The 24,866-nt window shown below is 38.6% G+C and overlaps 1 protein-coding gene across 1 annotated transcript; it reads left to right on the top strand.

The window, feature by feature from the left end:
- Nucleotides 1-1,462: 1,462 nt before the first annotated feature.
- Nucleotides 1,463-16,788, top strand: LRIT3 (leucine rich repeat, Ig-like and transmembrane domains 3). Its single transcript, XM_040556256.1, has 4 exons — nt 1,463-1,711; nt 2,943-3,421; nt 11,192-11,497; nt 12,545-16,788. The coding sequence occupies exons 1-4, from the start codon at nt 1,596-1,598 to the stop codon at nt 13,645-13,647; spliced, it is 2,004 nt and encodes a 667-aa protein (XP_040412190.1). The 5' UTR covers nt 1,463-1,595; the 3' UTR covers nt 13,648-16,788.
- The last annotated feature ends 8,078 nt before the right edge of the window (nt 16,789-24,866 follow it).

The raw sequence follows: 24,866 nt of genomic DNA, 5'->3' as shown, positions 1-24,866 counted from the left end.
TATTTCTGGCCCAAACAAAAAAGGTCAGTGAAGTGTTCAGTGTGACTCTTACAGCGTTGGAAAAGGTGACATTGGGTAGAGAGAAACTGAAGCGGGAAGTGCTTAGGTTCAGTAGCATAGATTTTGCACCTCTAATTCCTCTTGTAAATGACTTACTCTCAGCTTCCCTTGAAAGTTTCCAGATCTGAATTGCTGTGGATTCTCCATACTTGTATTTATTTCTATACCAAGTATCTGTATTGACAAGCCTTGCAGAGTTTTGTTTCTGTGAACACGTTAAGTTTATCAGATTATCTAGCTAAACTCTATAGGACCTGATGTCAGCTTTCAGGATTTTGAAAGAGTTTAATGACATTTCATGTATTTTTGAAATTTTGTCTCAGAGAATCAAATGAATTTGTGGGAATAGAAAATGGAAAATGAATTTGTAGTGCTTGTGACTGCATAGCAAATCGTGAAAATGAGACAAAATGCACCCTTAAGCTTGACACTCAGATGGCACATAAAACTGAGTAAATCTGTATGGTGATTTCTAAAATTTCTAAGTCAATCTCATGATTATATAGGTCTGTTGTTATTTTTTGAAAAATATACTTGCACAGTGACAGCAATGAATTTATTCAGGATGACTGTGAATAGAATTAGTTATGGATGGGTATTACATGCATTCTTGATGATTCTCAGGTTTTGAATGGTCTCAATGGCCAATCCGAAGTCTGTGGTCCTTCAGACAAGTCTCAGCCACCGTGACTTTATGCAGCTAAAATTAGTTTCCCGGGTTCTTGTTCTTCTAAGAGCTCTAGTGTCTGTCTGATGGAGTGCCACTTTAACTGATACAGTCATTTTGGAAAGCTAAATATTCAATTAATTAATTTGCATCAAATATAGAAAAACAAAATCCAATGACATTATTTTTTTGAGGTCTCCAAAAATGGTGGGAAAATGAAACTTTAGAAAGTGTATTTTAAACCTGACCACATGAGATTTAACTTCACAGGACTTTTGAGTACAATTTGCACTAACAGGTGATTCATTTCTATCACTTTATTTTGATTTTATTATGTATGCATACACCTTAAGTGTGGCTTTGAAGTGTGTAACCGTTATTTAAAATACATGCGTGTTATTGTTAAAACCCATCTCTGCAAGATCTTTTGGAAGTTCTAGAATCTAAGCTTCCTTTTAATTTGTACTTTTTAGTATTAAAGTAAATGTCATGCGATATCCTCTTGCTGTACTAGCTTTCTTCCTGGAACCTTGTAACACCATATGGACAGTAACTCCTTCAGAAGGAGCAAAGTAGTATTTTATGTACTAACCCTGCAACCACAACTGCATATTAAAATAGCCTTGAAACATGTCGCATATAATTTGAAACAGAGTGCCTTCTTCTGACATGGTAACGAACAAGCAGGTTTAACTGATCCCTCTCAGGATACGTTTGAAGGTTAAGCAACTTCAGATCTCAGCTAATCTGATGTAATCTGCTGTTACTAAATGGATGTCTACATTCACATTTCTAGCACACTGCACATGAGTGCATAGGAATAAAGTTTTCAATTTTTTTTTTGTGTCAGTTCTGCTGGGAGGAAGCCATGTATCTGTTTTTTTACTTACACCTCATAATGAGCTTTCTTGAAGAAGCGTGTGGTTTTTGTCCTTCGCAATGCACTTGCATTTACCATGGCAGAAGTGATGGCACTGGAACAAGGTATGCATTTTATTATTTGTTATACAAGGCAATTTATAAGCAAAAGGACTGAGGACACTGAAAATAACATTCTCTTGTACACTGCAAATTACAGTTTAGCATGGTTACTTAGAAATAATGGCATAATTTACTTTAGTGTTACATGGCTAGCAGTGTTCCTGAATAGGAGCAGATGGTCATTATGCTTTGTTTTAATGGCTTTGTTCTTAACAGCTAGCTACTCTAAATCTTCAGGTTTTGCACAAGGCAATTTTTTTTGCTGCTCCTTGATTTTCCTACTCCTGTAATGTCCTTTCTATTTCTACAAAACTGTTTGTCTACTGTAAAGTGATTCTGGTTTAAATAACTACAGTAGATTCTTCTTTTCTTAATTTGCAGGAAAATCATATAATTTTGGGTAATGAAGAATTAGGTTAATTTGATGATATTGATGTTGTCGTGTCAATTTTGTAAGATACTGTTTCACCTATTTATTGTCACAACATATCTAGTATAAAGCTGCAGGAGGAGAAAGTCAAATGGAAGAAGAATATAGAGGAAAAGGTGGAGAAAAGAATTAAAGACAGGTTTCTTGACGGGACGAGAATCTTTAAACTAATTGTGTGCACACAACATACCCGAAAGGAAGGGAAACATCCTGATTCTTGAAGATGCTGAGAAATCTCATTTCACTGAAATCATGGGAACAGAACATCCTTAGAACCTCTGAAAAGCAGGTTGTTTCTATTAAGACACCAGAAATATGGCTAGAAATCTCTCATTTAGAGAAATATGCAAACATTCTCAATTTTTGGTCTATTCTGAAAGGTAAAGGAAGATACATAAATACTTAGAGTGTTCACCATGCAGAAAAATTAGTATCTAATAATCTTAATTTTAGTAAAATATGTCAGGTAGCTCTCACTTGAGGTACATACATGTATTATTCCTTATACAATTTCTTCTACTTTTCAGTTGCCAGTAAAATGATAGAAGATGGTGCTTAAGCACTTTAGAATAAAACAAATCTTGATTTCATATAGAAGTATCATTGCTATTTATATTCATTTTTCTCTTTAGAAAATCCATGTTTGTCATCTTAAATTTTAAATGCAGACTGTTCTTGATTAGTCACTTTTTATTCTGCTGCTAGTGTTGCAGAAATTAATAGCACTTGCATTTAAATCAGAAATAAGTTTTGTGATAAAGAAATGCAGAACTCTCTTTTTTAATTTTTGTTGTATGATGCTAGGTCTGTGCTCTGCAATGACCCTGACATGTTTGAGATTCCTGTGAATGTTCCTGTGGATACTGTAAAACTTCGAATAGAAAAAACTGTCATACGAAGGATCCCGACTGAAGCCTTTTACTACCTAGTAGATCTCAAGTACCTGTGGGTAACTTACAACTGTGTAGCCAACATCGATATCAGCAGCTTCTACAACTTGAAACAGCTGCATGAGCTACGGCTGGATGGTAATCTGCTCTCGACTTTCCCCTGGGAATCTCTGGCAGAGATGCCCAACCTGCGGACTCTTGACTTACACAACAACAAAGTGACCAGCATTCCGGCCGATGCTGGCAGGTACCTGAGGAACCTCACCTATCTGGACATATCCAGCAACAGGCTAACCACCTTGCCATCAGACCTGATGGACATTTGGCCCCCCTTCTCAGAAGCTGTCCCCCCCAAGAGCACAGACATTCTGCCGACCCAGAGGGTCATTTTGGGTATGTTAAAGAGCTTGTCTTGTTCCTACTTAACGGGTACCTAAATGTTATGTAGCAAGGGGACCCATCTGGGATTCAGGAGGGTTTTAATCCAGGTCATCCTTCTGGTTTGCTCTGCAATTAGTTTATTTTCTGCTGGTGATAGAAAATTTTAAAATAAAGATAGTGTCCACTTGCAGCTGTTTTTTCCAGTGGCTCACAAGCCAAATGAGTAGCTACAGTCAATGCATATTTGAAAGTCTGTCCTGAAATACAGTGCTGCAGAGAGAGGTGGTTTGAGAGGGGACAGCTCTGCTCTTCCCATGACTCGAGTTGGCTTTGCATTGCTTGCTCTAAAGCTGGACTGATTATCCTCAAGTTTTGCCAATTTACTTTGTGAATACAAGAGGAAAAACAGGACTCTAATGCATACAACTTCACAGTATTTTTTCTAGTATTTAAGGTGAGGGTTTAAGAATAGCTTGGCCAGACTGTCATGGTTCATAATTTTATTCCATCTCTAGTTTCTAGTAGACCACCATGTCAGTTCTTTTTTTTTTGTGACTTTGTGCTCTATTTCTGTTTTTGATTTCTATTTCTATTTTCTCACTTTCTGTTCATTTCATAGCCTTTCAGGTAACCCTTTTCTCTTCAGTTTCAGAGCATGGCTGGATCAGGTCCATCAGTAGCTTTCTTTTCTGTCATGTGTAAGTGCATGTTTTGGCATTTTTGTAGTGTAGTGTAGCAGGCAGAAGGGGGGAAAACCAGCGCCAGGTAACAGCTGGCTCCCCATAAACTAACTGCAGGAGTGCTGTACCCATGGGTGGAGATCTGCCCTGCCCTGTGCTGCCCAGTAGTCCCACCTTCTTGATATAAAGCCACTACTCAGCGTTCATCTGTTCAGCTGCTTTGTTTCACAGCAGAAACTGTAACTCGAAACTCTTTTTCAGATGAGATTGTATGTAATTAACTTAATAGAGGCTCGTGGGCTGAACAAGTTCCCCACATACATGGAACTGTAGATCTGCAGCATTGAAAGGATCTTGGTTTATGCAGGGTTAAAAAAAAAAAAAGGCTGTAAGGCTGTAAGTCCAGCTCGGTGTCGGTGTCCCTGTCCCCACACTGAAGGCTAGAGGAGGCAATAGCTTCGGAGCTGACTGTGCTAGATCTAATCCTCCTGATGATCTATCTCCTCATGTGGGAGTCCCAGAGGTTATTTGGCTTCCTTTTCTTGCATAGCCCTCGCTGCTGCTACTACTAAAAATAATTATATATATAAATAATAAAAAACAAACAAAAATTATATATATATAAACAAACAAAAACAATAAACCACACACTCTCCTCCCCTTGCCTGCCTGCCCTCCCCCTCTGCCCACACATCTGCAGGCTGTTTGTGCACATACTTTGCCAGCTCCCTTTAGTCCTGGCAACCCCTCTGGTACAAGCACTGAGTTTTCCAGAGACTTAGGGTGCAACCTTTGGATCATTTTCATTTATGAACTGTAACTGGGCACAGCTCTGCAGAGAGGAATGCACGCTGGGTACAAACTGAGCCTTGCTGCTCCTTTTTTAATATTACACTCAGAGGGAGGCTCTGTGCAGTCATTATAGATTTGGATCTGAGACCATGGTTTGGTGGGTAGTACTTCTATTGTCCATGTGCTGAGTCAGTCTACCTTAGGCAAGCTGTGGATAACTTGCTGAATTTTCACTTGTTGATGGTGTATAGCCTTCATATGCCTGCTTCTCAGTGCAGACATACAGAGCTTGCTGTATAAGAAACTCTATAGTGAATAAAAAAAAAATGTTCCCCTCCTCTGGAGATTAGAAAGTGTAATGCTTTCAATGCTGGTTATTTTGACAAGTTTACTTAGTCTCGACTAGGTGTTTTATTATCTATAAGTTTTATTATCTATATTAATTATTTATTTATAATTATAAATTATTTATAAGTATTATTATTTATAAGTATTTATTATCTATATTAATAGATAATAGTTTGCAAAGTTGTAGTTATACCACTCACACCCATTGCCAGAGGCTCATCCTTAGGTTGTTGTCGATGGACAGTTATAGAGGAGACAGTTTTTTGGAATGTATGGTTGGAAAAAAAAAACAAGAAAGTTGCCGTAGGAGTCGAGGTGTCTCTGTAATGCTCCAGCCATAGGAGATGTTGGCTTAGAACAACTGGAGCAAGGTGTGACGTGGCTCTGACACCCCTCGTGTCTCCGCGAGGACTGCTGGAGGCTGAGGGAGGAGGGTCATACCCCATAGATGCTCTTTCTCTCCTCTGAAGCGGAGGTAAGGATCACAGAAGCATGCAATTAGGAAGGATTTCAAAAAGGCCTCTGTCCTGCTGGGATGCAGATCCAGGTGAACTGAGCTCTTCCTAACCTTTGGCCAAGTCAGTGCTGTTCCCCAAGCCTGTGGGCAGACCACTCCAGAGCCTTCACTGGTAACCTCATCCAGTGCTTATCTAGCAGTACAGTGAGAAAGTTTCTCTTAATATCCAACCCCAATCTCCCTTACTGCAAACTAAGCTAATTACCTCTGGTCCTACATGAGATGGGCATGCAGAAAAACTAATTGCCTTCTCTTATAGTAACCTTTCAGTTATTTTCCTTTCCATTTGCCTTTTCCTTTCTCAGCTAGTCGCACCATTTCTATCAGCTGTTTCTTATAGACGACTATGAGATTTTTCATTTCCTACCATATTTACGGATTCCCTCTACACTCTTTTTTAAAAGTTTCTCTGAAAAATGTGATGCCCACAATTGCACACAGTGCTCATTTTGGTGCTCAAGAGTGGTGCTCTGTGGGAGCATTCGGTCTGGCCCATGCACCTACAAGGAATGGTAACTGCAGCCAGAGAGCACTGCTAGAAGCTGGAACCCAGAGCAAATAAATGCTGCTTTTGTCTGGTCAGGAAAATAACAGTCAGATTCTGCTTAGTGCAAGCAATTATGGCTTGAACTAGCTCCTCTCCTACTTCTGGCAAAACAAGATTGTCACTTGTATTTAATTAACAACATCAACAACTGCAAAGCCCCCAAACTCATTTGCGCATATGTATTTCCTAACACCAGGAGGCAATTTTATCTGTAATGTCTTGACTGAGCATCAAGAGTCGCATGTAAGAGAAAGTTTATGGTCCCCCGTGTGCACTTTGAGGCCTCTTGGAGAAGCCATGGGCTGCTTTTGCCAGGTGACTGGCAAATTAGCACCTCCTTGTGCCAGTTCATAAACTCTGCACTTCAGGGTGGTTCGATTGTACCATGCTGCATGGCGCCCCTCAATGTGGACACCATGCTATAAGGAAAGGGCTCAGGGAATGATTCCTGGCCCCATGGCTGAGTGGTTCTCTCTGGCTCTCATCCTTAGGGCCAGCTCTGGTTTTAAAGCTAGTTGGCTCTTCCATGGTTTGTAGGAATTGCCCCTTGGTTTTCTGTGGGCCTGATGGGATGTTTCAGTGTCTCTAAAATGTAAGTGGGTGGTAGTAGTGTATTTTTCTCAACTCAGACAGGCTGAAGTAAAGCAAGAATGGCATTGCAAACCACAGAACAGTGCCCTTGTACTATGACACAGCACCTGTGTTACATGCCTGATGGACTGGCAGGCGCACAGCATAGTTTGAAGGTTCAAAGCCTGCTGGGCTTGCACTGGGAGAACAAGCAGGATGGAGGGAGCCGTTCTTGATGCGGTCTCACCCATGCTGCCTTCAGGCAGCGGTCCCCAGAGCACGCTTGGTTCCTGGCTTTGTCTTGGAGGTCGCCCTTTGGAACAGTTCAAAACAAAGCTGTGGAATGAGCTGACAATAAACAGTGGAAACGATCAAGGGACCCGGGTGTGAGTTCATCTGGCCCTCTCTTGGTTAGCACTGGAGCTATAACCTAATTCTTTGATCCAAATCACAGCTAAGTTTCAGCATTGGCCTCTGTACAGAGATTGATGTTTCTGGCGTGAATGATGGTAGCAGCGTTTTCCATATGGAAAATTACATCTAGTGAGTCACTGAGAGGAACGGAGGGGTCCAGGATTTGACAGAGTGCCATTTAGATGAAATCTTGCCTCTGTTACGTGTAGAGGTGCCAAAAATTGGAAACTCAGCAGGTCCATCAGGATCCCACTGATTATGCTGGGCTATGGGGTAGATGCCACTCTTCCCAAAATTACTCCCTAGCAATTACAGTGTGTTGGAAGCACTGGGACACAGTGAGAGAAGTGGGATTTACTGTTTAGAACCATGGATCAGAAATTCTGTAGCTTCAGCTAGAGGATAGCCTTGGGTAGGTTGGCCCAAGCTGTAGTGAATATTTCCATTGGCCAAAAACGTGGATATTTCATGTACTCCCATTTTGCAGCAACTGAAACACAGTATATAGTATGAGCTATGGTCTGAGACTGGTTACTGATTTACAAAGAAAATTTTGCTCATAGCTATTTCAAACACTAAAGTCCATATTGACACAGCGTGGGGAAATCCTGCTTACTGAGAAGACTGCAAAAATATGCATGCAGTCACACATATATATACGTATTTGCCCCTGTACAAGCAAGCATACATATAGATCTGTGAGCAAATTTAAAGTATGCTAAACCTAGATTAAAGGAAGTTGTTTTTGTTTTTTTTTTAATAGAACAATTTATAATCCTTATTTGATGTTAACATTGTGTTGGTATATTGCAATGCATAAATATTTATCAACATTTGCTTTGCCTTGGTTAATATTTCTTACTCAGGTCAATAAGCTGCCTTAATATTTCTGCAAAAGAAGCCAGAATTTATAAATACTTGGTGTTCTAACAGATACATATGCCGTTGGGGACTTATTTATTTTTATATTCTCTTCTTAGTATCCCCTCAGGAAAATAATTTCCTATTTCATTGCTTTATTAGAGCTCCGCATTTTTTTTCCAGTTTCTTCAACCTCTACCTTTTTGTGACCTTTTCTTTATTCTGTCATGTGTTCTTTCTCACTTCTACCACCTTATAAACACAAGCTGTGAAATTGCAGAAGTTTACATTCCCATTTGTTTTCCCTTCAATAGCTAACTGAAGTGTAATCAAAATCAGTGTTTTATCCTTGCTTCCAAGTCAATTGTGCTTTCATCTTTTTATTTTTGGAATTTACACAATTCGATGACTTACAATGGCTGTGTATGTTTTACAGCAGATAATGTGTATACTGCCAGGTATTGGCAAGACTCAAATAAATAGAAGGAATGAGCCGTGGAGGCAAGGAAGGAACTCCTGTGGCTGTATGCATTATATGTGTTTATATATGTCCTGCTTCTTCAGCCAGTTCCACTGGGCAACATGATGGATGGGGAGATGAGACAACTAGCTGAAACAGCTCTTTCCTTTGCGCTGAAACACAAAAGTAGTGTCTCTTCTGGGATGACAGCTTTCTTCGTCCACTGAAACCAGGCTTTCAGAATGATCTGAGATGATCAAACCTGTGTCCTAGACTAAATGCCCACCTATTCTAATGGCTTTGCTTTGCCATTCCTTCTATTTTGCCTGTTTCTGTTACTCTGTTTGGATTGCAGAAGCTTTGGTTCTCCTCTTAGACACTGGGAGAACATGAAAGCCATGTATTTATAGCTTTGAAAGATCTTTCAGCACTGCATTAGTATTAGAAGCAATAATAATAATAAAATTCTTTCCTGTAGCAAAGCATGCAGGAGACAGAAAGGTAGCAGAAATATTTTTAGTATCGTCCACTGTAAGGGAAAGTCTGCTGCCTTGCATGTGAGATGCGATCCCTACCAGCGCTGCAGATCAGTCCTGATTAATGCTGTGGACCCACAGTTTCCTGCCCTTCCATCCACTTTTAGCCCAGCAGCCCCGTGCTTCTGTCCTTTCCAGGCAGTACCGAGGATGTACAGGAGAGTTCCCATGCTTTTCCCCAGTATTTGTTACAGGGGACTCTCAGTTGAGTCCTTGTTTCTGGGGGACCTTGTCTCCCTTCTTATACCTTAAGGGGAATTTCATTTTCAAATGCACTTATGGTCTCTCCTTCTTAACATGGTGACGAAAATTGGCCCCTTATAAGCAAGTGAGAATGAAAAAATGTTATCTCTAGCTTACAAACTAAAGCTCCCATAACTTAAAAGATGAGCACAAATAGCGACATGCATATGCTTGATTGGAAATAATTGATGTGCGTAGACATATGGAAGACATTCAGGTGATATCTCTTTTGCTTGTGAATGTTTGACATTCACAGGAAATCAGTTGTATATTTTGGAGATTATTCCTTTGTTTTTTAAAGAAAAGTGATTGCTGATACAGTTTCCTTGATTTCTCCTTCTCCTTTCCTGAAGGCAGTAGGTGGTGAATAGATGTAAAATCTCTTGTGTCTGGAAGGGTTGAAATTGGATTGTGATGTCAAAGTCACGGAATCCCTTCAGGTCAGGTCTTGTTTTAAAGAGCGGGGATTAATTGGGGTTTACCACTGTTTTAACCAATCACTTCCATGATGCTCAAAATAAACTAATCTCAGTCAGGTGATAGAAGGAACTGCTAGTTAATTATTCATGTACTCTTTCATCAGTAGGTTTCTTCCAAAATGAAAAGCAGAATTTTCCCATTAGCTGAATTGATAATTCCTAGAAATACTCTGAACAATAATGGCAAGTGTTTCAGTTTTTTCTTTCAATTTTAAATTAATTACTGTGACTTGTCTGTTACACTAATCAGTAAATTCAGTAGCAAAAGATTCTTGCATACCATCCCTCGTTTTAGTCTGTAAGTTCTGCTTATTGTTAATGCTAGAATAAAATGAAAAAGTTATGCCCAAAAATAGAAATCAAATGAGAAAATATTTGAACTCCTGAGTGATACGCTAGGTGGTGTTCTACCTGGTAAAGTGGGTGTTGCTCTCTTGAGATCAACATAGCCAAGTAATGGACACCAGCTGAGGTTTTGGACATATTTCTCAGAAATACCTGCCCTGTTTTGCCATGATAACTTCATCAAGAGGGGAAGCCTCCTGTTCAAAGATGTTGGAACCCAGAAGCAAATGTTATAGCCTACAACAGAAGAGAGGGATTGTTCTTGTATGCCATCATGAAAATGTTATAGCTGCCAACTTTTTCCAGGGTTCTTCCTGTTTTCCTCTGTTCTCCTATTTTTTTGAATGTATTTCAGAGACTGTCCTACACTAAAACCAGATTTCTAAGAATATTGGTATGCTTCAGAGTCAGATAAGAATGTTATTGGCCTAAAGCTTTTTCTCCTTAGCCCATATCCTTTTTTTCAAAGGGCAAATATATTTGCGTAAGCTCTAAACCTTTAAATCGTCATGTTCTCTGCAAGCATGGAAGAAAGGGCCTGAGAAGATCAAACTCTTAAGAGCCCAAAGAGACATTAAGAGCAGAGGGAAGTGACAAGGTGCAACAGCCTGAGAAGCTCTCTCTTCAGAAGCTGCAGGCAGGTGAAAATGTATCATCAGTCTTAAGACATCTTTTCAAAGTGCTTTTTTTCCTATAAAAATAGGGAAGTTAAGCAAAGGTAGTGCCATCTTATTACTATGCTCCTGTAAATTTATGTGAAGAAAAGGTTTAACTTAATAAACATCTATAATCTTTTTCACATCTGCAAAAAGTGCCCCACTAGCTAAAAAAAAAAAAAAAAAAAAAAAAGAAAAATTGAAAAAGATTGACTCAGAACAGGCCCATGTCTCTGCTTGATTATACTTGGTGATAGTCATGTGTCATACTGTAATCACGATATTCAGATATTGCCTAGCAACATTTTTTTTTCCACTCCCTTTCTTCCTTCAGGTTTGCAGGACAACCCATGGTTTTGTGACTGTCGCATTTCAAAGCTAATTGAATTTTCCAAAATTGTGGACACCTCAATTGTCCTTCTTGATCCACTGGTTTCGTGTAGCGGACCTGAGAACCTGGCAGGGATCTTGTTCCAGAGAGCAGAGTTAGAGCAGTGTCTTAAGCCATCCGTGATGACATCGGCAACAAAAATCACCTCCCCGCTGGGAAGCAATGTTCTGCTACGCTGTGATGCAACCGGGTACCCAACGCCACAGCTTACGTGGACTAGGTCAGACAATATACCAGTGAACTATACAGGTATAATAGCTCTTTTATAGGAATAGCCATTTTATAGGAAATGGGAGAGCCTGAAATTATTGGGTTCCTTGTGCTTTGAGATCATTATTCTAAGTGACAGTGGACCAGGTATTGCACCATACTATTCTTTGTCTAGGTCCAACAGACTGTTCTGATTCTGGTTGTGGTCTGTAATAAGAACAATTTGTGTGGGGAAGAAATGGATGAAGGGGGGGGAGAATAAGGGAAAATAGAGGTTGGGATAGCTGGGTACCAATTCAGAAGCTGGAAAGCAGAAAGGAACATTCATTACTGAAATATTCTTTTTCGTTCAAAATTTTCATGATAACAAAAAAGCTAGTGAGGCTGTAACTGAGCCACTTAAAACACAGCACTATAAATGTGGGATTTCCCATAAACATGTTTTCTACGTTATTTGCAAATATTTATTGCTTATTTGCAGTGCCTACCTGGAATGCTAATGAGGCTGTGATTGTCTAATACCATTCTTGCTGTGATGTGCTGTGATTGTCTAATACCATTCTTGCTGTGATGTACTGTGATGGATATATATGCAGTAACAAACAGAAAAGTTTCTTGTTACGTCAAAGTAGTTAGCAGTTATCTTAACTCTTAGTTCTGAAGAGGGTAGTAGTCCAAAGTTTTGAATTATCTTATGACAGAGGTAACTTCCCAAAATTTTTTAAACAGCTAGTGTGCTCAGTGTTACTTGTATTTACTCAGTGAGACTTGTATTTCATAGTTAATTGGCTTTGTCATTTTGATTTCTCCTTACTTGTTTTTCTTTTATTTAATAAAACTGCTAACTCTCTTGTAATTCCTCCTGACATTCTATTCCATTCTGACCTAAACTGAGCACTTTTCTGCAAGAATATAATATGGCAAGGAGTTCCATAGTTAGTGTAAATTTGTTGATTTTTTTTTTTAATGTTTAATACATATGATTCCTTCTGGTAGAAATAATTCATAGGGAAAAAAAAAAGTCGAAAAATGTTTACTTTTTTCTTTATCTCCCTTTTTATAATGTTTTACTCTGTTTTCCTACAGTAATTCAAGAAACACCTGGAGAGGGTGTCAGATGGTCCATAATAAGCTTGACAGGGATTTCATACAAGGATGCAGGGGAATACAGATGTAAGGCGAAGAACTTGGCAGGAATGTCAGAAGCTGCCGTTACTGTCACAGTGGTTGGTGTAGTTACCACAACTGTGTCGCCACAGAAGTATGGAAGGAAGCAGGAGGCAGAGAGACAGAATGCCACAGTGGGGGAATCCAAGAAGGGACCTGAGAGAACCACCACACCTCTTCTCACCCTGTCAACCACCACAGCACCGGTTACCACTGAAAGATCAACGAGTGCCAGGGTTACTGACAAGAAGCAATCCAGGCCCATGGTTGATGGAAAGAAAATTTCAAAGGCAGTGACAAATGGAAGCAAAAAGCAGCCTGGGGAGATGAGCAAGAAAGGTGAGGAGACAAAGCAGATCGAGGAGGCAAGTGAAAAAGGTGAAGAGACTTCACTGAAGGCAGCAGCAATGGCTGAGCAAAATGTTACTGTGAAGAACCTAAGAGTGATCAGTGAAACAGACGAAAGAGTGACCCTAACTTGGAAAACTGTCAATGCCTCAAGCAACTCCGCAGTGACTGTGTTGTATTCAAAGTATGGAGATAAAGACATGTTGCCTCTGAGCACGGATCCTAGTAAAAACAAAGTCACAATTGAAGGTTTGCAACCTAGTACTCAGTATATGGCATGTGTCTCACCCAAAGGAGTGCCGCCTACAAAAGAGCAGTGCATTATTTTCACTACTGATAGGTTAAATGATGAAAGCACATCTCAGTTTCCTATTTTGATATTGGCCAGCAGTGCAGCATGCGTGGTTGTTTTACCTTTGATAATTTTCTTACTATACAAAGTTTTAAAACTCCGTGTGAAACCCAAAACTGCTAAGGAAGCTGACCTTGCAAAGGAGACCTATGTAAAGTTTGAAACACTCTCTCTCAAGCCTCGAGCAGTGAATGCAGGAGGAGAGCTCTGGGCACGAAGGTACACAGATGAATCAGAAAGACTTCTCCTCTGTTCTAGGTCAAGTATGGATTCTCAAATGACTTTCAAAAGTGAAGGCTCTAGATCTGAGTACCTCTGTTGAACATGGGTGAGGATGGAGGAGATGAAATATGCAACAGGTAAAATTAGTCCGAAGTGATGATGTTGCATCTGGAAGCAGGTTGGTGCCAGGTGGTGGTCAGAACATATCACCTGATATCACGAACTCTCCTGGATGGGTAGAGAGGTGGGTAGGAGCGGGAACAGAAGGAAAATGTTGCCTAATGATTTTTCTTTTTTGTTTGTGACTTTGGATGTGGAGGAATGACATTCTTTGAAAGATGAATACAGCATGAAATGTTTACTTGGTTAAAGATATTCTATTTCATCGTTTCATTAAAACATTGTTCTGTTTTCTCTCATTTCGCTGTATGATGTGCTCATTTGAATCAAATGTTAATCATGACTTTCATAAAAACTATGCATTTTGAAATAATAGGAAAACAGCTCAAAATACTTTGAGGTTGAAGCTTTGTTTAAAAATGTCATACAGCTCTGTGCAGTATATTGAATTGGAAGTGATTTTGGGCCAATCAAGACTGAAACTAGGTAGCCGCAGTTTATGAACTCTTGAGAGTTTTGATACATACATCATATCATCATTTTGGAGATGCTGTGGTGAAGGAGCTTCTTTAGTATTCCGAAGCTCGGGTAAGCTATCACTATGAGTGACTCTAGGAGAGATACTAGATATTGTGTGAAATTACAGTAAATGATCTTGTTGCAAAATCCCAGCCTTAGAATTTAATTGTATGCATATAGCTATATACAGCAATTTCAGAAATTTCTGTTGAGAGAATTTTGTGACATTGTGTAATACAAGGCAGACTGTTACATGGCTGTATGTTATGTAGATATTACACAGTATTACATACTACACTGTAGCATTATAGTGTACTTTGAGATAGAGTAGGATGACGTCTTGTCCTCAGGTCATGTTGAATATGTAGCAAAGTTTAACAAGCATAATGAAAGTTAATTATGAGCATGCTTCCCAATCTTTAGAAAATCCAGTGTTAATATTGATGATAATAACGAATACAGAATTGCCTGTTACTGACAATAATGAACTGCCTATTCTGAGGCTGCTTTTTCAATGCCTGAAGTAAATAACAGGGCTTTGTTATTTTAGATTTGAGTATTATGGTTAGAAGTATGTGTGAACCGGGAACCACAGTATTTCCTAAAAACGAAAACTGTACTCTTTTCTTGGATCTTTTTATACCTAGAAGAACTGTTTATTTTGCTTGGAAATTGGGCATTCCCTCTTTCCAGAGGGAGAAATATTGCTTCAAAGCTGAAAACCAAAGCTTAGTTAGTTAACTTCAAAATATCATTTGTTGGTATCATTGACGTAGGATTAAATTTTGTCTGTTGGCATATTGGAGAGCATGACTTGTAAGGCATAGTTTCATGAGGGAAAACAATTTTCCATAAACCCATGGCAGAAAATAAACACACTCAAAAATCTCCATAACATCTACATGTTTGTGCTCAGTAGTCGAGGATAATAGAATGAGTATCTGAGACCATGGGAGCTATGCAAAGGAGGCAGGTGTGGTATTTGAGAGTACAAAATTAATTTGTGTGTGCTTTTAGGATTAACCTAGATGTTTCATTCTGTGTTATTAGTATGTGTGTTTAAAAAGTAATCTATCTTCTTTTTTTTTTTTTATTTTTTTTCCTGGATAATTTTGATTGCAGTGAAAACGTTTTTAGTTTTCTGAGTGAAGTATTTTGACATTGGCACTTTTCTTGAAATTTGGGATTTTTTTTTAAGGGAAAATAGATTCTTCTTGTGTCAAAAACATAGTTTAGTTTATCACAAACAGTTTTTCAGACAAATTTTAAACAGGAGGTCTGATGTGTTAACCTGAAGTGTTACACTATTTGCCTTCTATTCTCCATATGGATAGTATAGCCAGTAGTTGCTGCTGAAGGTGTTCCCAATTAAAAACACTGTGTTTGTCATAAATAGGATCGATTATATTTACTTTTTAAATTTCCGGAGAATATTTGATTTCAGGTTTCAAAACTTTGCAAGAAACTTGAATCTAATTCTGGAGTTCAAAAATGCCATCACCTGGTTTTTAGATGGTGTATCAATATATCAGACTGAGGCAGTGCAAAGCTCATTTGCGAGAGCTCATTTGCAAATGTGAAACCTGTTGGTTTGACTAATCCTTGTGGAATTAATATGTCCTAAAGTTAGGAGTGGATCTCCGTGACCACGTGTGCTATCAGTACATCAAAGATGGAATATATCATAAAAGGCACGTTCTTTCAATAGAACACCATATACATTATTTTTTCCACAGTTCTTGAGACAATGGAATTATATAACCTGGACATGCTTCTGTACCTCATGTCAAAACAGCACTTGAGCTGGGGAATTTTGATAAAAATTGAGTACTTAATAAAGATACGCACCCTACATCACCCAGAATTGGTGTAATTGAAGAGCTGAAGAAATACTTCTGGTAACATGCAAATGTTTATATTATAAATTCTTAAGATTCATAGAACCATTATGAGATAGGTTTTTGTTACCCATAATCAATTTGTGTAATGTCTTTTGAAATGCGATACTGAATGATTCATCATGATGAACAGCTGAGGATCATAATCTATGCTTGGCTGGTAGGAATCATTGGAGAGGCATTGACCAATGTTTATGTATCGCCTTTCATATATTTTTGCACTTTATTAGCTCAGTTCATTCTGTGTTTCACTAAAAAGGCTAGATCTCTTTTTCATATGTTACCCACAATGGGTGTGTCAAAATTGGATGGTTAATGAAATAACTGAGCTGAATTCTGAATAGACCCCATTTTTACTGAAAACTTCACTGGGTCTCAGCACTTAGAGTTGACCACAATCCTGTCTTCAAGGTACACTTACTAAGCCAAACTTTAGGTGCATCTCTTTTAGTCCTTGCTGTTGCTTGCAGTCGACTCTGTATTTGTATTCCTTGCACTATTGTAAGATTCTCATGTTTTTCTTGGGTGGGAGATTAGGAAAGAAAACTCTTTCATGTGTACTCTGAAAATGTAATAGCAAAACAATTCAGACTTGGGCTGTTTATAATAGATGAAACAGAGGACATTTTAAACTCATTACCTTTTCAAAGAAGTAATTAAAAAGGTAGTTGTTTTGATGTGAAAATAAAGCATCGCTTTTGTATATGACCGTGTACTTGCCTGACACTTCCTTCTTCATTTATAGCTTTAGACTGTATGCTATGAGTGTAGCTGTTGAGTATAAGAGGAAGTCAGAGAAGAAATGAGAGAAAATACAAAAAGAAGACTGAGAAACCTGGAGGTGTAATACACTAAGGAATGCTGGTACCATGTCTTACAAACTCTTTTGCTTGCAGTTCTGCTACGTACACAACAAGGGTGTGGGGGTATCTGCAGACAGGTAACGATAAAAATATGGTGAGGATTCTGCTTGCATATTATGAGTGGAGCTCCATATACACACACAATTTTGACGAGGTGGGGACAGCTATAAAATTGGAGTATGCAACAAGGGCACTGGGGAATTTAAAGAATTTACTTGAAGCTGGTATTAAAACCTGTGTCCCAGTGAAAGTTGTGAGAGCTTTTTGAAGAGCATTGCCTATCAAGTGAAAAGGGGAGAGTAATTTATGCTTTCCTCCCCCCTGTCCTCCCCTCCAACAAAGAGGGGTATGCATCAGTAGCAATTCTGGCTGGGGTACGAATCCTAGATGTAATGCACCACAATAGTCCATTGTGATCTATGATTTTCTTTTAAAATCCAACCCATTTGTTAGACTTGTGGCTAGAAGGTAGACCAATTTGAATTTCCTCCATGGGCACAGATGAAATGTCAAAACAAACCCTTTTTAATTATCTAATTGGTTGTGGACTGCTGACGTGGATACCTTCTCTCACAGAATCCATTGTGCTGTTTTAGGTGTTCGAGGCAGCTGCAGAAGCTCCAGGCTAGCACTGTCACTTTCTTTTGCTGAAAAGTAAAGTTTTCAATAGAATAAATGTTTTCAATTTTCTCTTTAAATCACTGAAAAAAAAACAAACTTTGAATTTCAGAAGATCAGAATTTGTGTCAGAATGGAGGCATGATTAATGTCTCATTTTTATAGACTATTTTTTACACATCTCAAAGGCTCCCTTGCTAAACAGTGGCAAATCCAAGCTGAAATATTAGACTGAAACAGTGAATGGCAAAGAGAGAAGCCTCTCTAGAATGCTGTGTACTTTTCTTATCAACATTCAGTATGAGATTTTTTTCAATCGGTAATGCAGAAAGCAACTATGAACAAAAAGATATTGTCTTTCCCGAGACCTCAAAAAAAAAAAAGATATATTTTTTAATGAAATAACATCCCAATCTTGTGTGTAGAAAAGAATGTGAAATTGCTCCAACTATTGCAGGAAGTTTAGTAGCACTTGTCAGGTATGTATGTTTAATATATTTGGTCTAACTTAGTCTGGTGTTTTTGAAATACACTTGATTGACTTAAGAGTGTTATGGAAGGAGCTGACTGAACAAACAACTGTAACCTCTCATAACAGTGGAATACCAGTTTACCCACAATGTGGTAATTACCACATTTTGTAGAAGACACTCTGACAAGAAAGTATTTTATTATGGAAGTGATGAGTAATAAAAGATTTGGCACATCTTTTTAAGGAGGTGTGAAAGGAATTTGCTAGTGGCATAGGGTTTTTGTTTTTCTTTTAATGGAAAGGTGACTGAGAGGACTTAGTAAAATATTTCATGTCCAGAGAAGACTAAAATGGAATGTTTTCTTCTCTCTTAATACAGGAGAGAAGGACTTTATGCATGTGTGGATCAAGGGCAGGAATAGAGTATTCTAGTGTTACCTAACGCAGAGCTGAAGTAGTTTCTTCTGAGGCCTCTGGTACTGGCTGTTGGTACCTGGGACATGCTACTGGACTAGACGGAAAGTAAGATCAATCCAAAATGACAGTTACTAGTAGATTCAGTGCAACTATGCTGTAAATTCAATGGCTTGCTTATTCAGTAAACTAAAGAAGTGCTTCATTGGTATATTTATAGTTTTTCCATTCAATTTAGACATGCAGTTGTAGAAATCCTGTAGAGTCCTCAAACAGCTGTTTCTCTAATCCTTCCATAGGTAAATTCATAAACAAATCTCAAAATCATGTTCTTGCTTAACTCTCTCACATTTATTCTTCCGGTTTAATATCGTGTTGGTAAACAGGATCAAAACAATATGTGCAGTCTGCTTTGTAATATTTTCCAGTCTCTGAAACAATTATACCTTTGTTGAAGAAAAGGGAAATTAAGTCCAGTACTCCTCAGTACATTTTTCTGTAAGAACCTGATTTAATTATTGACGCTCAAGTCTAATACCTTGGGCTGATCGGATCAACTTCTGAGTCACGTGTCCTGAATTTTATGCTGCTAAAGTTTGGCCAAACACTTGAGCCTCCAAAAATAACCCATACCAATTATATTTTTTCTTTCATAGCCCAGTCTGTTGTGTTTAAGATCATGTGGAAGTTTAAATCATGGAGGGAGAAAGAGGTCAGTATGAGAGTACGGTAAACGACCAGCTAAAGGCATGGCAAATTAAATTCAGAATAATATCACTCTTTCCTGAAATTCTTTCAAATTTTATCCTTGTTTGACCTTTTATAGAGTATTCCATGTTAGACTAATCCTGCAGTGTACTGCTAGCTTCAGATTACACGTGAATGACATTGTGGGTGTTTTTGCAGAGCACGCTCTTAGGTCTTGAGAAACCTGTTCTGTTTTCTCACTGATTGATTTAGAAAAGGAAAATACTTTGGCATTTCTTGTTCTTTCACATTAAAGTGATGTGGTGGAGCGATTTCCTTCCTTCTGAAGCAGGAGGGTGAACACTGGAATCGTAACACTCCTGCTTGTTCTGGAACTCAAACTTCATAGCTGAGAATCACTTGCACCTTGCAGTTGCAGCGCTTGCTGCCCTGTTTGCATTGCATCAATATGCACAAAACACTCAATTCCTAGAGATCTCTGCCAATCATTCTGAGTTCAGCCTAAAATATGAGCTTTTTTTTTTTTTTTTTTTTAGTAGAAGATCATCCCGAATTATTTCTCAACGTTAGGAAATAATTTCCCTAGAGGGGTACAGGCACATTTTTGTGCACAAAAGTGTTGCTTTTTTTGTTCCTTAGCTTGCTTGAGCATTCTTTACTCTTTGACGGAGGAGCAGACATTCCCTTTGGATAGGGTAATCAGCAGTAGAAACAATGCAAGCCACGTTTTTCACAAGCCAGAAAAATAACGTTCTTTGTTTTGGTCAGGCACAATGACTGAATAGACATTGTCCAAAATCTACACGAACTATTTCTTTATAACAGGGAATTCATGAAGGAGAGGTTTGGAAGTAGAGCTAATAAAATTCTTTGTCTCTTGATAGAAAAAAGTGACATTTTCTTGTATATCCAACAATGACTTATTTCTACAGATTGCCTCAATGTGAAGTGTTTCAAAGAAAAGCTTGGCTTGTCACAAAATGAATAAAGTTTTCAGTATCACATTAGTTAAGATTTGCATAGAAGTGAAGTGTATGGATCAAATGATATGAGAGAAGAAAAGTTGATTCTTAAAGCTCTCTGGCCTTCATAAAGAAATGAAAAGAATGGTCATGAAAATCTTTTCAAGGGTTGATCAGCCTTGTGATGCCAAAAAACAAGCAAACCAACAAAAACAGAGTAATGGTTAAATGATTGCTTTTTTTTTTTTTTTTATAAACGACTGGAAAGGCCCAGAATCAGTACATAAACCTTTGGAAAGGAGCTCAGCACAAGCAGAACACACAAACAACAGTTTTGGTGGCTGGGATATGAAACAAGAATTTATGATATAGTTACTTACGTGCAAGTCTGCCCTGGAAGAGAGCATTAAACTGGCAACCTGATCAAACAGATCCTAAACAAAAGGATTCAGCTGTGCTGAAGGAGAATGCATGAGTAGCAAAGAAAAAATTCCAATAGGAAACACAGAAGTAAAATCAAGTAGAAAATAAAAACACCCTGCTGAAGAGCACTCAGTTCTCTGTGTGGAAATACTTAATATGTCAGTCTTTTGGCTTATAAAATTGCAGGCAACAACTGCAAGGAGGACGAATACTGAGAATGAGCCAGTTCCAATAAAAGGATCCTCCATGGAGCTGAGAGAAATTTAGTGTAGGGGACAAAAGACAGTTGTCTTATACAAGATCTGTGCAGTACATTTAATATTGAATCAGTAGGTGAGGTGACTGCTTTGTAACAAGACTTGTGGGAGGGAGAACCCTAGACTTGGGCTGAAGGAAAGAAGAAGGAAGTTGGCTACTTGAATCTGATGAAGCTACATAGCCAAAGAGCTGTGTGATCGACATCTTTGCCATCAAAGGAGCCTAGCAGAACTATGACAAATGAGATGGACCACACATTAAGTTAGAACAGCTAGGACAGTATTCAATAGCAACTGCCAGCTAGACAGATAGCTGGAGTGAAAGTGGACAGCGCTGCCTGAGTGATTTTCAGTCTTACTGAGACTGAAATTGTTTCAGCATTCTTACTGAAACAGAGTAGAGAAATAAACTATCAAGGTGATATACTTCTATAGGACCTCTTATAGTCAAAGCATATCCTTTTGTATATTCTGATCCTTCACAGTGATAGGAAGTTCTGGTCAGGGTGAATTCACAAAACTTTAACTTTAGGAACCCTGTTACAGTTTGGATAACTTGTGATTCATCAAAAGGGCAGGGGGACAGGCCTGGAGGAAGTTGAAGTCAAATATCACCACCTAAAAATATATCTGAAATGATGAGGTTTCTTCCTCTGATGAATATTTAGAGTAAATTTCACAAAAGGCCATGCTCTTTTTTAAATGTGTGATGCCGACCTTGTGTGGGCTGGGGATAAAACATAGGAAGGGGTTCTAAAAAGATGCTCTAAATAACTTATTGACCACATCCTGGGAACTGGCATTTGATGATATTTGTAAGCCCACAGCCATTTCAGCTGATGCCAGTAGTTTGTGGAGCAGTATTCCAGTTACAGTGAGATGAAACCCTTTACACATTGTTTCAGGCAGCTTTCAGACACCAAAAATAAATACACACAAATAAGGAGAGTGCCTGCCGAGATGTTGGGCCATGGGAGATTCAGAGGATGCTTCCACGTCTCGATAATTTCAACATTGTGACAAGTAGATCACAAGCCACTTGCTGCATTGATGGAATAGTAATAGACAAAATACTCCTTACTAATGGGTTTCAAACCTATCTCAAAAAATGACGATACCAGGAAAGTCTCCAAGTATCACTGACCATCCATTAAGGAGGCTGTAGATGACCAAGATTTTTCACGTGATAAGGGAGCCTGTGCAAATGCAAATGAATGTTCTCTTTTTACATTGCTGCAAAAATCTGATGTGTGTAAATAATCACTGATATTCACAGACAAATAAAATCTATTCACATTTTTATGAGCTGGTCTAGGTACTTGTCAGGAACCTGTGTTCTGCCTGGTGTTTGTACAAAAGCATGGAGCTCTTTGTTTGTCTGCAGTTCCACCATCCTCAGAGGTCAACAGCTTGTGAGAAATGCTCGGGGCACTGCCACAAAGCTGCTACTCACAGAGTTTGACATGTCCATTGCCTAAGTAATGAGGCTGCAGAAAGGTAAAGCGACTGCCATTTACAGTGTACCATACCGCTTCCTTCTCTGGCATTGGCTGACTGCATTTTCTAGTTTTGTGGAAATTCTGCTTCTCAGTAACAGTGCTGTTCAAGGGGATCTCAGAAAAGCAATTGCTTGGGGTTCAGCATTCAAATCTGAAGAGTATTGCTTCAAGCCCTTACCACTTTGCCTGAGCACTGATAGCCAAGGACTTTGCTGCATCAAAAAGACTTGTTTTCATTTTCTAAGCTAGTAAAAGTTGGCCACCTTACTTTGAGGAATAGACCAGCTTGTTAGTTAGGAGAAGTCACCACAAATTTGGAGGTAAGTTTTCATCTTAAAATAATCTATATTAACGTGTAAAGCTGAGATGTGGTAGTCTTCTCCTGTTTGTGCATTTGTCTGAATTTGACCATACACTTAATCTGATGGGTCCTGGTGAAATCACTATGATGTGAAATATTAATGTTACCATTTATCCCTCTCGGGTGCGGCTGTAACAAGTGCTCTTAACAGCCATGCAGCAGTACAGGCTTTTAATCTTAAACATTTATGATGCTTTCCTCTTTTGAATCTTTCTCCACTTAAGAGATCTTCATCTTCTGACAAAAGCATTAGTAATAGCGGAGTACCTGATTCACACAATACTATGACGTGAAGAGTTTTTAATAACTGATCATTTCTCAAGGTGTAATTGCTTTGTTGTGTAACTGAACAGTGTCTGTTAGTGGTAGCAGAAGACAAGGAACTTTGATATTGATTGCTAGTTAACATGTGTTGCTGGGACCTCTCTTGGGTACAAGCTTGAGAAAAGAAATGTCCATTTCATACGCTCGCACAATGGAATGTGTTTGGGACAGGTGTAAAATTACATAGCCTGAAAATTATATCCAGAGACTTAATCAAAAGTTTCTTTTATTTTACCTTTAATCTTGCTAATATTTTGTGAAATATGTATTAATATTTATGTCATTTCTGAGTATCAGGGTTGCAGTACATTATACAGGTCTAAAAAAATATTTCAGTGGCTGATGGAGACCATACAGTTAAGATATTCTCTTACCCAAGGCCCTGATCTCTTTTGGTTTCTGTGGGAGGAAAAAGGAAATGTGCTTATTTAGAGCTGTGTGGATGTTTCAGATGAGAAACTGCCCCTTCTGTAAAGTATGTTTAATCCAATGGGATTTTAATGCAGTCTATGGGAGTTTGATATTGACTTCTGTTAGCTCAGGATCAGTTTCTCCTCAGTGTCTGGAAGCAAAGTGCTCTCACCCTGGGTATTTAATCCTGGAACGTGAAGATGAGCCTGTGATCCAAGAACAGTTGAGGAGAGTCCCTGCCCTTGGTCTGCATGTTTTGCAGCACTGAGCAGCTAGGAACACTGAGAATTTATGCAGGAATCAGTCTCTCTGACTTCTATGCCAACATCCGTAAGGTAGGCCCTTCTATAAGTCTGTCTAGAGATATGTAGACGGTATTACAATTTTACTGTTTGGCACAGATATTTTAGGTATTTAAGCTTCTTCATGTGATGCATTCTGCCTTGCCCATCAGCCCAGTTATAAATAAGGCAGCCAAACGCAAGGGCACAAATGGAGAGGTTTCTTTAGCGTTGGTAAACACATGCAAACTCTCAGAATAGAATTCCCGTGCCCCTCTCTCCTTACTAGAGTCTTGTTTCTGGCATCTACGGCTAATTTTCAATACGCTGCCCAAGGGGTACATCAAACCCTCTCATACAGGCATTACTGAGAAGGATTTGGGTGGGTACTTCATTTTATAATTTTGTCCTAATGCCCAGTTGACCTTAACTGCAGTAGGATTTTAATATCATGGAGAGTGGCCCTAAAGCACTCTACTTTTTAATAAAGATGCTATAACAAATTGGGGTAGATCTTAAAAATGGTGATTTTGCTTTAACTACTCTATTCATTATAATCGTGTTTTCAGTTTGGTAACTTGTGAAATGATTTCAGAGAGTGAAGTGTTTTTTGGTGTAGTGTATAAGGCAATGAGTCTCAGAAACACTCCCTTATTACTTTCTGCAAGCCATTGTATTGCTACTGACTTGGTGTGCTAGCTCTAGTAAAATCACAGAGGGCTTCTCTGGTTTTATCTCTTAGCACTAGCAGGAATTTTATTATAATAAACCAACTTTGCACTTTGAGAAATAGAAGTTTCTACAATAGTGTGATGGTTTTCAGTAGAAATGAAGTATAAGCAGTTACCTATCTCCTGTGAGGAGGAGTATTTTTTCGTACATTTCTATATAGAAATAGACTTCTATTTGTGCTAAGAGTAACAAATAAATGGTATTTAAAAGTTTTCAGTACTTTGCAACACCACTTGGGAAGATGATTATTTCTTTATTTCTGATGCAAATAACATACCAACCCAAATTATTATTATTTTTTTTCTGTTTGATGGCTTAATTTGTTCTGTTATCTTAGCAGTAATAAACAATTACTTTACAATTTCAAATACTACCTTACATACCAGGATCTCAGGGTACTTTATAACCACTATTAAATTACAAATATCCCTCGTTCAAGCAAAAGAGAAGTATAGAT

This window comes from Cygnus olor, chromosome 4 (genome assembly GCF_009769625.2).
Source record: "Cygnus olor isolate bCygOlo1 chromosome 4, bCygOlo1.pri.v2, whole genome shotgun sequence".
Lineage (NCBI taxonomy): Eukaryota > Metazoa > Chordata > Aves > Anseriformes > Anatidae > Cygnus > Cygnus olor.
The sequence above is the reverse complement of the archived record's forward strand: the minus strand, read 5'-3'. Positions and strand labels throughout refer to the sequence as shown.

Coding starts and splice junctions, on each gene's coding strand:
- LRIT3 (XM_040556256.1), top strand. CDS start 1,596: ATGTATCTGTTTTTTTACTTACACCTCATAATGAGCTTTCTTGAAGAA. Junction 3,422..11,191: donor GACCCAGAGGGTCATTTTGG/GTATGTTAAAGA, acceptor TTCTTCCTTCAG/GTTTGCAGGACAACCCATGG. Junction 11,498..12,544: donor TATACCAGTGAACTATACAG/GTATAATAGCTC, acceptor GTTTTCCTACAG/TAATTCAAGAAACACCTGGA.